Genomic DNA, 18,101 nt, shown 5'->3' with positions numbered 1-18,101 from the left:
GGGGGGGCAAGAAGGTGGCAGCGAAAGCCGCAACTGACACGCGCTTCATGGGTCGGATGACCGAGAAGGTGGGTGGCAATGATGAGGGTGGCTTTGCCTGTGGGGTAGGGAGGGTGAGGTGGGAGGGTAGGAGAAAGTGATCTCTCCAGGAGAGAGGAGTGGAGAGAGGAACAGAGAGGGGAAGGTCAGAAGAGATCAGAGCATCAAGAGTGTGCCCTGCAGAATGAGTAGGCCCAGACGGGAGAATAGAGAGTGAGAGAGAGTCGCAGAGGTCACGAAAGAGTCCAGTGGGGGGACAGGAGGCATCTAGGTGGATGTTGAAGTCACCAAGAAAGAGGAGTTGAGTGGTAGAGGACAGGAGTGAGGAGGAGAGGTCAGCCCACTCAGAGAGGAAGGAGGAAATTTGACCAGGTGGCCGATAGATAGTAGCCACGGTAAGGGAATGGCTAGGAGAGAGAGAGGGTCGGCAGACAAGACATTCAAAAGAGGAGTAGGTCTGCGTAGGAGTGACAGTGGCAGGAATCCACTCAGGGAAGATAAAGGCAACACCCTCCCCCTGGCACAGAGAGGATCTTGTAACCTTCAGGTAGGAGTGTGTCAAAGCTGTGTCTCTATGTAACCTGGATGGAAATAACCAATGAAGGAAAACTGTATGTCTTGTTGGGTTAAAGAGTCTGTGATCTGTGTTATCCTAAACCAACTAGTGATTTCAATATGTGTGAAAAGTGAATCTTTAGGAAAGGAAAGTATTTCGGCCACGGACTGAGGTGCCATGAGTTGTGATTTCGTGAAAATATAAATGTTCCCATTCATTAATAAATATATATTCTTTCTACATAGCAGCCTGATTCTTGGCTTAGCTATGATACAGGTTTGAGGGATCTACGTGATATGATATGGTACATAAACAGGGCTAGATTGAATAATATAAATTGGTATATTGGTGTGGCACTTTTGATTGGGGGGGGCAACTCCCTGCATTAATGGTTGCCCATAGATATCTCCTACAGTGGGGACACATGAAAGGTATGCTATGTAGAGTGCACATTGCAAGGAGAGCGATGGATCCTAAGGATCCCCTGTTACCTGCCCTCTGACAGGGTGGTGCATTTAAATGCTGCATGCTCTCACACCATGATGGGAACTGCATCCACATTGTCATTTGCACAAGTCAATACTATCATAGTGAAGGGAAACACACTAGTGGGTTGAATGCCGGTAGCACATTAAAATCATACATTGCCCCCTCATCACCCATGGCACTTAATATGCACTCAAGAGCTGTATTTTTATTTTGTAATGAACTGCACCTGGAGCAGACTGCCTGTGTGACGCCAGCACTGCTCTGAGGTTTATTATTGCACTAAGGCAATTCATTTATGCATGGCTTAATTTATCTCGAAGAAGAATCTATTGTTTTGTCTGTGTGCCTTAGTAAACAAGATGTATTTTATGTCATTGTGTTTCAATTAAACCGAAAATATTAAACATACCACTCAGTGACTGATCCCATGTATTTGAATGTGGTTCTAAGGAAGCTATCACTATAAGTAGCTCTGTTACAGTGTGTTAGTTTCTGGTTAAGAGAAGTGTTTATCTGTCCATCAAATTACACCACATACAAATTGCATGATATAAGAAGTGTGGTGATCCAAAGAGATTCGTTTTTACACTATTTATTTATTTATTTACTTATTTATTTATTGCCGATGTACTGCACTAATTTGAATGGTTGTAAAATCAAAGTGGTAGGAGTCAGAAACAAAGAGGGTATGGTGGGCACACCCAAATGAATTGTTCTTATGCTTGGTATGAGGGAAGTTTTCGAGTTACAGTGTGGCCTTAAGGGCTTTGCTGAACTCCTTTGTCACCTCAAGATGAAGGAGGTCATTACGCATTTGCAGTCTGAGGTCAGACAGTCATCTGATTTCAAGTCTCACTTTCTTGTAGAGCAATTAACAGCAGTGGGTGTGACCAATCAACTTCCGGGGCACCAGTGGTCCTGGGATGAATATCGGTTTCTAAACCATCAATCAACCCCACATCTCTAGTACACCAGAAGGGATCCGAACAGATTGGAATACAAGTGAATTGTAAGACCTCCTTGTCCAATTTTGGTAACGTGGATGGAAGGCTCATCACTTCAAAGTCGTGGATCGTTGGTTAGTTGCAACACAGTCAAAATACAATTATAACCCAATGATAAAAGGGACTGTCGAGTCAAGGTTGTGTAAAAATATCTACTTTATTATTACTACAACAGACACCTCTAGCACACCACAAATACGACCCACCCTATAAAGGAACACAGAGGACAGACAGTTTCACAAAGGAAAGCGGTGCAATTTGGATATTAACAGGAGGGTAGTTGGTAAAGTAATCAGTCTAACTGTTCAAGATTATTTGATTCCAGCACCAAGGGGGCAAAGGTTCATAACTGTCTCTAGAGGCCTTCAGAGAAGTACCGGGGGGGCAGAACCACAATGTACCTGGTTCTGAAGAAGTTCTTGGTGCTCGACAGCATCGAGGCGGTTCCAGGGCACTTTTCAGCCCTTGAGATAGAGTTGGTGGCAGGATATAGCTGCGGGTACCAGGTAGCCGGAAGTTCGGCAAGCGAGTCTAGACAGACATCTGCAGGCTGTCTGTCACAGTGGCTCAGGGCTAAGAATCATTGTTTCTGTGCTGGTTGGTGGATCTGGAATGCTGGTCGAGGCGGCTTGGCAGGGCTTGTGTCCTTTCGAGGTTGGTGGCCCAAAGCTCAGGAGAGCGATTGTAGGCAATGGCCTTGTCCTTTTTGTCCAGAGACTCTATGGCACCTCCCAACTAGGAAGCTTTCTGGCAGAACCTAGCATGGTACGCTTTGTGCTGGCTGGGTACTGGTTCTGGAGCTGATGGACGGGTCCTCTGAGTCCAGTATCTCCCTCTGTTCCCTTGGAGATGTTTAGGGGAGGGATCTTTCGTCCCTCTTGGAACACCTGGCCTTCCTTCACTGGCAGAAGATGTAAGGTAGACTCTAACTTCAGCTTGGGCCAAAATGAGTCCATCTTACTCCTTTTGAAGTCTTCCGATGATTTGCTAAGTGAGGGGTTCAGCCCTCATTTAAAGCCAAATAGTCCCCAGTGATTGGTGCAGGCTTAGCCCAACTTAATGAACCAATTCTGGGTCCCCACCATTAATCTTCTGTTATGCATGAGGGCAGGACCACAGTGCTCTGCAACAGGACAGACAAGGGGGTGACAACATATAACTAAGTCCCACCCATCTCCCTGTCTGTTGTAGATCAAAGGGTCTCTCTGGTTAACTGAGTCCGCTGTGACTCTTGATTAAAGCGCATGGTTCCCTTGAAGTTTGTGCTGGGAGCAGCATTCCTGTCTCCCACAAACCACTTACTTCTCCCCTCTGAAAGGGGTCTGCTCTGCAGGGACAATTGCAGTAACTGCTGGACCCAGACAGGCCATTCACTACCTTTCATACAGAGAGGTAGGAACTAGCTTCAGATTGACACATTGCATACCAATGGGGTGTCAGTCCTGCCTTCCTGTTGCCTCTTTGGCAACCAAGCCCACTCAGCAGGTTTGCCACAATTATCTCGATAGTATACACTGCCACCAGCCAGAGGACAAAAGGAGTGCATATCCATGGAGCCCTTTATATATAAATCCGGCTGCCCATGCTGGAGGAAGGTGTGCCTTCCCCCTTCTTGAGATGCGTTGATTTACCTGGGCTGTCACATTCCAGCTGAATATGATAGGGGAAGACGCCATCTGTACGCTTTGTCTTCTTGGAGTACATGTGACTATGCGTTTTGTGCCGGAAGCAGATGACATGTGCACAGAATGGTCTCTCACATTTCTCGGAGGTTGGTCTCCCATCATTCATTTTCATTATTAAAAAATCAAAAAACCCCAGGCAAGTGCACTCTCCCCGTGAGGATAGTCAAATTCCTCACAGTGGCAGCTGGTGAATTCTCTGATTGGAGGGGCATGAATATGCAGGAGCGATAGAGCACAGCAAGGAATCCTGAACCAACCAGTGGTGCTTAGTGGGTCTCTTCCAATCAGAACATTTGTAAATGGTGCATTTTACAGCAAACTTTCTTTGAAAAATTTGGTAAAAAAATACACAGCTTGCGGTCGGTTTTCTAGGGTAACTTATGAAAAAATTCAATAGATGCAATTTATCAACAGTGCACGGGATCTTTTTCAAATGTATACCTATGATGCCTTTCCCCATAATATATGCCAGTATAAAAATCATTTTCATTCTGGTGACACTAATATCTGCCAGCATTACCATATGAGAACATATTTATGTTTGCTTTCACATAAGGCTAGGAATGATGCTGTAAGAAAACATGTCCATGTCACTCTGCCAACATATTTCTGTATCTTCACATAAGAACACCATCCTGCTGGCTTTGCTAGGAAAAATGCCATGCCACAATATGAAAACATATCAAGACTTGCTCTGATAGCACAACGAATTGAGCTCTCCCTTTTTTCATCTGTGCAGTGCCTGCTGACGCAGGTTCAAATCCCGGCGGAGCCAAACTCAGCTTTTCAACATTCTGAGGTCGGAAAATGAGCACCACACATTGTAAGCAGCACTCAGATGCCTGAGGGTTCATAGCGCTATATAAATGCTAAATTACTATTATTATTATTATTATTACAACAATATAGGCAGCCTAGCCACATAAGAACACTTATCATTACCCTTAATGTCAGTAAAAAATATTCAACACCATGCCTGGAAATATATATTAACTGCCTGCACCAAAGTAGGCCAGTCTAGGCAAGTAATAGCACTTATTAACTGTGCTTTACTTTTGATGCTCAGTAAAAAAATGCCATGCCACAATAAGACTATATGCCAGACTTGCTGCACCAAATTAGGCCACTCTAGCCTTGCAATAACATGTATCATGTTTGCCTTACTCTAGATGCCTATTAAAACATGGCATGGCACAGTCAGAAATGTAGCCAGTGTGGCACCACCAACATAGGGCAGTATTTTCCTCCAATAATATGTATCATGTTAATTTTACATATTATTATTAGAAACAAATACCATGCCAAAAAAAGCTGTGGCTTTATCTTTGATTGCCAGCAATAAAATGTTATACCATACCATGGCTGCCAATGCGCAACTAGTCCTACATCCCCTTGCACAGTCAGAGGCCCAATCCCCGGCACAAACACATTCATTAATTTCTCTTATTCATACACGCATTCATATATCCGTTCATTTCCCTCATTTACTCCTGCACACTTGAAGATAAAAACACTTTCACGCATGCATAAACAAATACATACAGGCATACATACAAAAATATATACACACATGCAAACTTACATAAATACAATCCTTTACTTACTTGCAGCCCTGATCGGGACTCCAGCTACCACGATGACCCTCTCACTCCCATGCAGCACTAACAGTAAACAGAAATCAGAGAGCTTCCTGTTTCTTGAGGGCATTTTCAGTGGAACCCGAGTGCTATCTCGATGACACCCAGGGAGGCCTAAATGTGCACGGAGACACAGGAGTGTCCCCAAACACATTTAAGCCTTCAATCCCCAGCATGCATCCCCAATGGACCATGCAAGGCTGGGGATGCAAAACACTTTGACAGTTAAAGTCAGCCCAGGAGTAGTTGGCAGCGTTCAATTTTTTCAATAGGCTGGCTTTAGTGGCTCTTCTTAATTGGATGTGACATCTGCCCCCACCTCCGGTATCCTGTGGGTCTATTTGGCCCAGACCAATCACAGAGGATGCACCTGCTTGCTCTCACTCTGCCCATGATTTTAAGAGGTTTCTTGTTATGACCGATTTAAAGTCTTTTAAATGCGTACATTGATATCATTGATATCATTGACGATGAATGCATTGGTGTTCTCCAAAATGATCTTTCTACATCAGCGGCTGTAATTGGAATTCACATAATGTTTCAGTGAATGTTCACATGACAAAATACCATGCATGTGATCGAAATGTGCACAACGCTTTGTTTTGACCTTGGTGAAGGTTGGTCTTGAAACTGTGCATGTTGTAGTATCACAAGCTCACGTTCATTATTCTCGATTTGCACAAACAATTAATCTTTGGAAGCAAAGATGTTGAGTGCATGATACTGGGTTAACGTCCAGTGAATTTGTTGGTGCGAGCATCCTCTGTTTACTCTTCACAAGAACATCTGTCTGGCTACAATGCTGTTCTTATAGGTGGATTGTGGTAATGGGAACTGTGAGGAGTTAGGAATAAAGCTCGGACACAAGTTAGGCATGATTTTTGTTAAAGACTTTTATTGAAAATAAAAGTGGTAGGGAAACTTTCTTTCTGACCATGCTCTAAGAGGAATTTCCCTACCTAAACCGAAAACTAAGGATCTGTCTGTTTCAAAATGTCCAAAACAAATCCTATCCCGTGTCCAAAGTTCTATTCTGACTCTTATACCATAACCTACATTCTACGGTGAAAATGGAAATGTCTCTGATCTTTGGTGGTTTAGCAAAATGTTCATTAAGGAAGAATACATGGCTCCAACACAAACGTTCTTCAAGGATCAAGGTAATTTCTCCAAAGGGTGGTTACCTTCCCCTGGATTCTTCTCCATTCTCTGATGTTTCACAAACAACAGTTCCTTGCGTCTTTCTTGACCAACAACAACACTGTCGCACAAAACTATCTGGCTTTGTAGTTTTGACTCTCTCAGGGCATCTGGGATACTTATCTGCCAGGATTTTGCTCCTTCTCTTTTGGTTAAAACAATGTATTTTCCTAGTCCTGATATTTCTTCTCAGGATTTCTTTAAATCGTTCACATTTCTTTTGACGGGCTGGTATACTCTCCTTCCAGGGATTTGTGTGTCCACACACTCGTATTTGCCTGTTTTACTCTTCTGCCAGGTCTTTTGTATCTCCCATTTATAATTGCCTGGTATGCTTTCCAGCCAAAGCTTCTTGTATTCACACACTTGAAATTGCCTGGTATACTCTCCTGCCAGGATTTATGTTCATAAGGGGACTCTGCCTTCTTCCAGAGTTGCACATATACTTTGCTGGATAATGTATCCTCTTGATATATTATCCTGTTTGGGTTTTCTATGTACTCACACTGTACGTATTTACATATTTGTAAGGGGTTTGTCTGTAATTCCATTCCCCCTTTTTCAATAAGTATTTTCACATTTCCTCTTACTTTACTTGTAATTATTTCCATTTGGTGCAGCGGCCGATATGCCTGATGTCCCCGCTGTCTCCAGGTGGACTCACTGGCTCTTTTTAGCGTTCCTGGGTTTTCACGCGGTCAGCTGGTGACCGCTTCCTCTTCATTCTCCTGTCTCTCGCAGCTTCTGCCTGACATGTCTGCTCGTTCCAAGTTCCAGTAAGTGAAGCGCTGCCTTGTGTCACCTGTGTTATTGCTGCATGACCCGCTCATGCAGCAACTTCTTTCTTCGTCTGTGAGCCGGCTGGCTCCACCACGATGGTGTTAGCCTTTCGGTTTCTCTTTCCTCGCAGAGAGTTGCCGCTCTCTCCCGCCAGCAGCAGCAAATATCAACTCTCTGTTTCTGCCCTTTAAATTTCCCGGGCACAGGTGTATGAAGGCAGCAACTAGAGCGCTCTCTAGGCTTGTGTCCTTCTTTGCTCAGCATTGCCCAATCCCTCTTCCTCGTCCCAGTGTTTTGGTAACTCTGGGAAAGGAAGTACATGTTTGATGTTTGGTTTGAAAAACGTGGACAAGCATTCAATGGTTTTAAAGGGCAAATTTGATTGATAGGTGGCATCATAGGTTTCACAAGGCAAATCAATGTTGGAAGGTAGGCCTACGGGTCTGGAAAAAAGGTTTTCCCTATTCATCACAAGCGGATGAGTAGATGTTTAACAATAGGCCATGAGAGTATTAAATATGGGAGGATTATTTTCAAGGGAAAATGGGGGATACCATGTCCCACCCGAGGAAGCCATGACATCTCCCCAGAGGTTGTCTCCCCATATGTGATCCTTACTCATATAGCCACCACCAGGGTCAAGATCAGGTACTGGCTGCTGTCCCTTAGCCAAATGGGAGGAGGTCACCACCAGGAAATCAGTGATGACTCTATCAGATTCATCACAAAACACTAACATGTATGGTGTCTGTTAATAGTTTTGAATCATTTTTCTGTTTATTCCAAGCATAATCACAAACGCATTTGTGTCATTAAAGCCGTTTTCGTGTGTCATCATAAATGAACTCTTCTGGGGTGTTTTTTCTCCAAGTGTTCTCGTTGTTGATTGATATTTTCTGTCATAAAGATGTTTCAGAAAAATGGCAGTCTATTTTAACAGATCAGTGCTCTTTTCAACACATACTGCACTGCTTAAACCTGATCTATTTGGGTGTAAATTAGGCGTATGGGTATGTATGCAAAGTGTATTCCTACACCTTTATGAACAGATACAAAAATTGGACATTTCACTGACAGTCAACATTTGAATGAGGTTTCCCTTACCAAGCCTTGAACAACACCCCATCGTCCCCGACACCAACTTGAATATCACGGGTTATTCATGTGTTCTTGCATGTCTTTTTAGCTTTTGGATTTAGGTGTGCTTAAGTGCTACCTATAAACAAAATCTATTTCATTCAATTACAGCTACGTGGGATATGACATTTGATATGCCATTTGATATGACAGTTGCTGTGGGATACATGGCTTGTGAGTGTTGTTTGGGTCTTTAACCACCCATGTAATGCTAAAGCCTATGACCAGTTCCATCCACTACCTGCTCCCACCAACCAAAACACACCTCTTTGGGTCTCTTTGAGGTAGCTGTATCAAGCAGTAGCATCTCACTCTGGCTAGCCAGTGTAATTTCCAGGCATTCTACTTAGTGCTGGGAATTAATGGCTTATTTGTAGCTGTCAATGTGCAACTGGCGTAATAAAGATATCTTAACCAAGTGTGTCTTGAGCCACTTCATTTAAATCTGTTCATTGCACTGATGTCTTCTTAAACACTTGCATTTGCAAAGTCAACAATTTGGACTAGTGTATAGAAATTATGCATTTGCCAGGCACTTCTATCATATCCCCATGCAATCCCACTATTTTCCAGATGGTAGTGCTATTCTGGAAATACTTGGCAAACGCCTATCCTATGCCTATGCAAAAGCCGAACATGGTGGCTTTGTTAGTGCTTGTTTCCTTTGTAAACCATGTCTAATGTACGCATACATCAATTCTGAATTTTCAAACGTAGGTATAACCTTTCTCTGGACAAACCTTTTTCGAGGTCCTTTTGACTAAGTGTACTAGCATTTGATGAGCTACATTGATTTCTGTTAATATTTACATTTAATTGTCTCAGCCTTCAAAAAATATATATATGTGACCATTTATACCATTGGATCCCTATATAAGGGTTTGTACTTGAATTGGCTCCTATGGCTAACTGTGGCTTACAGGAAAATGGGTAGTTCAGCATAAGCTTAGTAAGGACTTGTGTATCTTAGGTGACTATGAACGGTGTGCAGTTATAATGTCGACTGCAAAATGTCGAAAACAAAAATGTCGAAGAAATAAAAATGTGGAAAAAAAAATCGAATGTGTTTTTTTATTTGTATGTTTTTTTGGGGTTTAGCTATTAAAAATAAACAGGGGTTGAGGGGGAACCCCGCCCATTTTTTTTTCTCGACATTTTCACTATAAACCACCATGAACACCAATCAAATGCCATTTGGTTGGGCTCCATCGGTTATAAGCTAAGAAGAATGATGTAAATAGATATAACTTATGTCATTTATTCAGCTGTTGTATGCACTCTAACATTTCTAAATGTATGTGTTGCATTTCCCCCATTTCGTACCCTGTTATGAGCAGTATTTCTTTTTGTCTTGTGCTTCCTTTAACTTGATGTCCAGTCATGTGATGCCGGCGGAGCGCGGCAATGATATGGAATGTGGTCAACAGAGTTCAGACGCTCTACGACAGGTGAAAATCGAGCGTGATCCCATCTATGGATTTGGCTTTGTGGCCGGAAGCGAGAGACCAGTCGTAATTCGATCTGTTACTGCAGGTACACTGTGATTCACATGAAAGAGAATGAACAAATAATATGTAATCTCCAAAAACTACAAGAGAGTGAATTTCTTAATACTTAACATCAGAGTGGAAGTAATTAGACTTTTAAAAAACTCAGGACCGTTTCCTGTGATATTTACAAACAAACCGATGATACATTCCACCAGATTTAATCTCGATTTATAAACCAACACAATATTTCTCACATGCATGCGTTGAAATAAGGAAGTCCCATGTTGCTTTGGCTATTTTCAGATCCACATATTTTCTTAAATGAGTGTGGACATTGAATTACATCATTTACATATATGCAAGAGGTTGAAATTATGCTGTAACGAGTAAAGGTTTACCCAATCCAGCCCACCGGACTGGTTCTTTATGCTTAATGTTGAGCCTGATTATGTGTGGGATGCGAGATACTCTAGAATACAATCATAGATGAATGGAGATTGTTGAAGTGGTTGTAGGCATAGAATAGAGGGTTATATGTTCTGTGTAAATACAGTAGTGACGCATGGAGTAAGTGATCAAGAGAGCACTAATGCACATGGGCTTATGGGTTTCCATTGCTGTGAGGATTCATCAATCAGCAGTAGCTATCTAGTGGGCTATTTTTTGTTTTACCCATTCTCACAAAGGGCCACACAATTCCCATTGAAAACAACTTTGTGAATCAGGCCCACAGTCTTCAAAAGTGGTAACTACAAAGGTGGAACTAATCTCCCCCTTCCCCCTTTCTTCTGGTTCATGTCGCTCTGAAAGCAAATGCTGAGGTAATACCTTTTTCTAGAAACCACAATGGCCTGATTCTTAGTATTATGGTTATTTTACTTAAAGGGGTAGTTTGGTCAGAAATATTATTGGCCTAATGGATCGGGCATGTATTTCAGAGCATACATCGATCGTTCTTAAATACATTTCCAATGCAACTTACCTCCGTTTTTCTCACGTTAACATATGTGAAAACTAAGGCTTGGGTACTGCCATCTTGTGCTATTCTTATCTGTTGTTCTATCGCACTAAGTTCAAGTGCCCTCGAGGCACTGATTTGGTTTGCCCACACTAATGCTGACATCACTAGACGCTCATGCCCCATTTCACAGTGCCAATGCATGTCTCATGTCAACGTCCTGTGTGCGCAATCTATTGACGTGGAAATGGCAAGATGCCTCGTTCCTCAAACATTGTAAACAAACCCTTTCTGATCACACAACTTTGGAGTTACTCTTTCCTTCATGTCAGTGTATTTCATTTTGAACTTCCGTGAATTGTTTCTGTTCTGTTCAGCTCTCTGCCAAGTGTGACAAACTGAGAACAGGCACTTATACGGCCTAAAATCAATTAACCCAGTAGTCGCTTTTCATTTCTTATATTATGTACAGAGGTCTTTACCAAACCATATTTAGACATGTGTCCATTGGAATTTTTACAGTTTGAGACTACTAATCTTGCCTTTTTACGATGTGCTTTTGTGACATTGGCTGTTTCTTTGCTTGTCTTTCTTTAACATTCAATGTTAATGGGAAACCTCTTTTCATTGCTTTACACTAACAAAAAGGTTTTTATTTGCCTCTCTGTTGATTCTGTGCTTCTTCACTATTCAGGAACTATGGCAAAAGTTCAGCCATACATGTACGAGTGTGAATACTCAGAAGATGTGATCCTTAAAAGAGAAAAAAGTGGAGATGATGTGGAATCAGATGAAAGTCATGAGGATCATTCGCCGGAGCGTGAACCCAGTCTCATGGAAGATGGTGCCATCTTGTGTACCTGCTTTCATTGTGTGTTTTTGCCTAATCTGGTGGAGAACTGTTGTTGCAGAGAAAACTCTTGCTGCTTGGCCTACATTGCCGAAGAAGACACACCACCACTATGCGTTACCGAACTGCATGACTTCAGGGCAGCCTGCCTTACAAGATCCATTCTGAGAAGGATGATGGTTCTTATGCATGAACTTCGAACTACAGTTCACTCTCGTAATCCAAGTAACGAGTAAATTCACTATTCATATCTTATTTGTTTGACAATAGAGACGGCTAACATAATATGTTGTTCCCCTAGATCAATATAAGTTTGATGGATCACTGACACGAGAATGTTTCTGTAAATTGAATAATTTACTCATTGTGAAATGAAGCCAAACTGTTCCACTGTAGATTTATCGTCCAAACTATTATGTTTTTTTTCTTCACTTTGAAGTATTTCCCAAACTTTTCTTTCTTTAATGTGCATTCACATTTGTAGCTGATCCCTATTTTAAAATCACAAGTACTGTCAATACATTGTATGAAAAGGTACTTTTTAAATCAAAACAATGCCCTACATTTTACAAGGTAGTGCAAATAAAACAACAATCAATTATTGGGTTGATGCCAGTAATCTACATCTCTATCTCTCACACAGGTCGTACAGGCTTGTGGCATATCACGTGTTTACTTGATGGATTCATCAAAGACTGGGATTTCGAGTCAGAAGTGTAATACCTGTGCGGTTCAAGCCATTTGTGATGAATTCTGCAATGACAGCGGACAATACCATGGATTTATTCAGCTAGTACCTCGACTACAGCAGTATAATTAGTAGTGACATTGACATCCACCTTATCAAACTAAATAAAAAAATAAAAATGAATACAAGTTGAACAGTTGTGAGACATTTTCTGTAAGTCTACTACACATCCCGACATATAAGAGAATTGTAAGATATTGGTGTGCAATAAAATGTGCATTGGCCTATTCCACTCACCCCATTCTCATCCACCCCCCTTCCAGTATCCATGGCAGTTCACACCTGTGAGTGAGCGCTTGCAAGGGGGCTGAGTGGATGGGAAGGCTCAAGGTGCCGAACACTGTGTGCACCACAAAGGGTTCTTCTGCACACGGACCATTGTCCACATAGCCACCCCAGACCCGGTGTCTAGAGACTCCCCTTTGAAGACCCCATCCCTGCAATCAACATATTACTGTGTACTTTGAACATTGTTCTGGGCATTCTGCACTCGCCTCACCGTCATCCATCCCCCCTCCATCATCAATGGCAGTTTGCACCTATGGGTGTGTGCTCGCAAGGGGGCTGAGTGGATGAAACAATCCAGGTGCCGAACACCATGTGCACCTCAAACGGTTCTTCTGCACACTGACCTTTGTCCCTTTGACCACCCCAGACCCAGTGTCTGCAGACTCCCCTTTGAAGACCCCATGCCCTGCAGTTGGCATATCTCTGTGGTCCTTGAACATTGTTCCAGGCCGTCTGCGCCCACCTCATTCACATCCATCCCCCCTCCAGCATCAATGGCAGTTCTCATCTGTGGGAGTGCGCTCGCAGTGGGCTGCTGTGGCAGGATTCATGAGGTCAAACATTTTCATAGAGGTCTGGTGGGTGCAAACAAACACGTCAGACATTCACATACACACCAACTTCTGTAAGCCTTTATAAACACTTTACAAGTTACCAAGAGAACATCTGTGAAATCCGCAATTGACATCAGCATCTCTCTATGTCTTACCTGTTAAGCGGCTTCACTTCAACACTACAGCTAAGTCAATGCCTAGTCTGGGATGCTGAGGGAAACCCTTATTGATATATTTTTAGGTCCAGTTCATGTACTCTGGATGACAACCCTTATATAACACCCCTCTCTTAGAATCCCCCTGGCCCCACTGAGCCAAGAAGTAGGTCTGTTTTGCAAATTTAAAAGGTTTATTTGAGAAATATAACAATATATATATCTATCAAACCTTTCTAATAATTTAATATTGGATATCACACCTAAAATATGACAGTGATCAACAATGGATAATGTTCTACTGGTAAACTGATTTGTTACTTAGAAGTAGTATAGAGGACGAGGTAGCTGAAATGATTTATGGTTTCAAGGAAATGCAAGGTGGAATAAATGCAGTACAGAAAATAAACTGATATGGTTTCACAAGAGATAATATGTTCACTTTTCCCCTGGTGGCAATTCACCCCCCCCCTATATGCAATGCAAGGAGATGGAAGTAACACACACAGCCTTCAGGAATACAATCAGATACAATACGGAATTCAGTTCCCCCCCCAGCAAGCTTAGACAACAGGTATGCTTTTTAAAACATGGGCAAGAGTGCTTTGTAATGTGGTGGCAAGGAAGTGAAAAAATGCTAAAATTGCTTTTAATTCCCTATAGGAGGTTCAGGGTGAGTGGTAGACACTTTAAATCAGTTCAGGTCAGCCCTAACAATGGTTCAGGAATGGTAATTAGGTTGCAAACGAATTTTAGCAGTTCAGGCAAAAGCGGCTATCTTTTTACAGATGACGAAATCAGGCCAAATCGCAAATCGCGGTAAATTTTGCGAGTGCGTAAATCGCGATTGTGGTAAAAGTATAAGGAGTCGGTTCTAGGCTTGTTGGAAAGCTTAGATTCTAAGCTTTCAGAGGAAAGTTAATCTCGTTCCTAGGACAAACGGTTCCAGAGATAAGGACGATTTAATAAAGGTAGATTTTCGGATTTAAAGTAAAACTCAAAATGACAGGTGACAGCTTGCAGCTGCAGAATTGACAGGTGACAGTTGTGCAGCTTTAAAAATGACAGATGACACGATTTCTAGGAGGCTGTTCTAATTAGGTTAAAATAGTTGAATTAGATTATTTTAAACTAATAGATTGGGTTTTGCACAGTTCTGGCGGTACTCACAATATAAATTTGAAATAGGCCTCGTCAGGGATCTGGTCAACACGTCCAGCGGCGATTCTCTCTGCTCGGCGGGTCAATCAGGCACCGATTCTGCTCACAGCGATCCGGAACTCTGGTTCTGCTCACAGTGGTCTGGGTCTTGTCTGCGGTTCCGGCAAAAGTTCTTGGCAAAGAATTCAAGCAGCTCGCACGGCTGTTGAATAGTTTGGTTAGGTTTGCTGGATTCTGAAGGCCTGCTGACAAATACTTTTGCTTGCAGTGGGCCTTCTTGGTTCAAAGTTCTGTAGTCTCTGTTTAGCTTGGAAGTCTAAGTGTTGGATCTCTGGATGTGAAGTCATCGGTCAGCACGCTCCGCAGCAAATGGAATTGAATGTCCCTACCTGGGTTTCAATGTTCCTTTTATGTGTTTTGAAAGTGGTTGTGTGCGTGGGCCTAGCTAAGCCTGCCCCTCTCTACTTGTCAATGGCCCAATTCTCCCCTATCCCTTGATTGGGGGAAGGAAATGGATTGTCATCATGATGAGGTCTGTTTATGGGTCAGAGGATCCTCCCCAGGTCAATTTGCCCACAAATCTATATTTGATTCAAATACATATTTCTCAGATACACAATTTGTTGAAATTACATGTACACATTATATATTCCTTATGGTCCATGCTTGTCCGCCTCTGATCTTCCTGGGGGCTTGCATTCAAAATGACAACATGTTGCGCTTTTTGACTGGTTTACCAATATCGGACATTTACCGAAAATGACACACATGTGCGCAAGGGGTATGGACATTAATTGATGAAGTGTCAGATTTTTAACATGCAGACATTTGGAGTAAGAACCTATTTTCCGCTAGCAACACCCCAGCATACACCACAGGGTCCTAACACCTCTTAAAACGTGCACAGAAAAATCACAAGAATAATGATATTAGTTATATAATTCTGACAAGTCCGTACAATGAATTATCCATCTTTTTTCAAATTATGCTCTGGCCCAGATGGGTGTGGTTTAGGTTCCAAAGCACATGGGGGAAGCTTCTGTCTGCCCCCGCCTCCAGTTCGGGTGGCTCCCAGAGGCACTTCTCCTCCCACTTTACGGCCCCCTCAATATAACATTTGCCTGAGTCCAGGACAAGGCTTTGTTCAACCTCCTGCAGGTGCCCCTCCCCTAATCTAATCAGAGAGGTGTCATCTCCTTTTGGTGGGGAAGCAGGAGGCAGCCAGGCATGGGAATGCAGTTTGATCAAGTTTCAACTCCTGTCGGGGGTTGTTGTCAGGTAGAATTCAGCTAAATGTCGCTTTAGTTCCGAGTTTAAATTAAAACATACAATTTTTACATATACATTAAATAATTACTTCCTTCAAGTCATTTCAGAATATAGTTTTACATTGTATCCACCTCTTAGCAAGTCTTTCCTTGGCCTGGTTTAGGTTCCTCTGTTCAGTTTTACACAAAAGTCTGGTGGTTTTAAAACGCCGGCTTTCTGATAGTGGTGAGTACCGGTATTGCATCCATTTTTGGGATCTGTCTTGAATTACTGCATTTCAATAGAGTGGTCATTTGCTTGATAGTATAGGACCCTTGCTTAACATTGTTTTGATGGCATCCTTACCGTAGAGTGGTGATGTGGAACCCCCCACAAGAAGGTTGTATCTTTGGAGTGGTCTTGTGCCAACTGCGCAGTTCTCCTGGATACTGGCATTAATGTGGGCGGCGACAGCTCATCCCCACATCCACCCAGTCTATTGATTTAGTTTGTTCTGGAATAGAATAATGGGCGGCGACAGCTCATCCCCACATCTACCCATTCTAAGGATTCAACATGGGTCAATACCCTTGACAAAACCCCCCGCCCGACTGCGCTTTGATTCGAGTCGAGGGGAAGTCGGGTGCCAAGGATATTTTGAGCCCTGTGCTGGTATGTCCGCATTACCTTCTTCCAATTCTGTAGATGGCACAGTTCAGCATCTTTTCCTCCACCCAGTTGGATCGATCGGTTCTCCTTGCCAGTCCTGATGGGAATATTGGGCGGTACCCCGCGCCCCTCGGGTCTCTGCTCCCGGTCCCCGGTCGTCCTCCTTGGTCAGTCTCCATGGTTTCCTCTCTCCTAGGATGATAAAGCAAAAGCGACAATACACATTCCTAGACATTTTTCCACCACTATTAATGGTGTGGCGAACATGTACATTTTATACATCCGAATGCATTTTGCAGTCTGATTTTAAAAACAATATATTACAGGGAACATTTGCATTACGTTACTATATTTTTGATATGTGGAATATTTTAGAGTTTGAACTGACTTACTCTGGAGCAGCCCCCTCTGGTATTGCAGAGGACTCCTCCAGTTGCTGCAGGGTGTGCCTGGGATGGCAACACTTTAACTGATTTATATGTACCCACTTGTCTTCCCCCTCTGCCGAACTGCCTTTGGGGATGCGGATCTTGTACGCTACAGTGGAGATCTTGTCTATAATTTCAAACGGTCCCTTCCATGTAGGCAACATTTTTCGCTGTTTGGCCTGGTTCCTTTGGAAATTGTATAGATAGACCCGGTCCCCCACAGAATATTCCTTCCTGGTGGTCTTCAGGTCGTAGTGGGTTTTCATGCTATCAGCTGATCTTTCTAGATTCTGCTGAGCATAGGCAAAAGCATGTTGGAGGTGTTTCCTTAAATTCTTCACATACTCATGAGTTGTGGAGGCATTTATCAGTGTCTGCTCTTGGGTCCTGTAGAGCAAATGCTGAGGAAGCACCATCGTGCGTCCGGTCATCAACTCAAATGGTGACATTTTAGTTGCAGATGAAGGGGTAGATCTGATGGCCATTAGGACCAGAGGTAATCGGATATCCCAACTTGGCCCAGAATCTGCCACAAACTTTTTTTAATATGCTCACAATGGTTCAGTTGTACCTCTCCACTGCTCCAGAAGAAGCTGGCCTGTAAGCAATGTGTAGCTTCCTTTTAACCCCCAGTATCTCCCACATCTTTGTCATTACTTCACTGGTGAAGTGGCTACTTCTGTCTGACTCAATCCTTTGAGGTAGACCAAAATGGGAAAAGATATGGTTAATCATCAGGGCAGCTGCTGTTTCTGCCTTGCAGTTTGGGGCTGGGAGACATTCCACCAACTTGGTAAACAAGCATGTAACGGTCAACATGTACTTGTTTCCTCTAGACGAGCGAATTACAGGGCCTACAAAGTCGATTTGCAAATCTGACCATGGCAGTGTCATCCCCCTCTTTTGGAGAGGCGCACGGTGTGTGAGGGATGATGGCTGAAATTGTGCACACACAAGACACCCCTTCAAGTATTGGTCGAGGTCCTGCCACATGTGTGGCCAGTATGCAATCTCTCTTAAGATCT

The 18,101-nt window shown here is 42.9% G+C and overlaps 1 protein-coding gene across 1 annotated transcript in view; it reads left to right on the top strand.

The window, feature by feature from the left end:
* FRMPD3 (FERM and PDZ domain containing 3) overlaps positions 1 to 18,101 on the top strand; it is a 1,207,861-nt gene that overhangs the window by 96,215 nt on the left and 1,093,545 nt on the right. The window contains exon 2 of the mRNA XM_069613047.1: positions 9,906 to 10,060. Coding sequence (XP_069469148.1) covers positions 9,906 to 10,060 — 155 coding nt within the window. The remainder of the gene's footprint in view (positions 1 to 9,905; positions 10,061 to 18,101) is intronic.

This window comes from Ambystoma mexicanum, chromosome 5p (genome assembly GCF_040938575.1).
Source record: "Ambystoma mexicanum isolate Mex_15411 chromosome 5p, UKY_AmexF1_1, whole genome shotgun sequence".
Taxonomy (NCBI): domain Eukaryota; kingdom Metazoa; phylum Chordata; class Amphibia; order Caudata; family Ambystomatidae; genus Ambystoma; species Ambystoma mexicanum.
The sequence above is the reverse complement of the archived record's forward strand: the minus strand, read 5'-3'. Positions and strand labels throughout refer to the sequence as shown.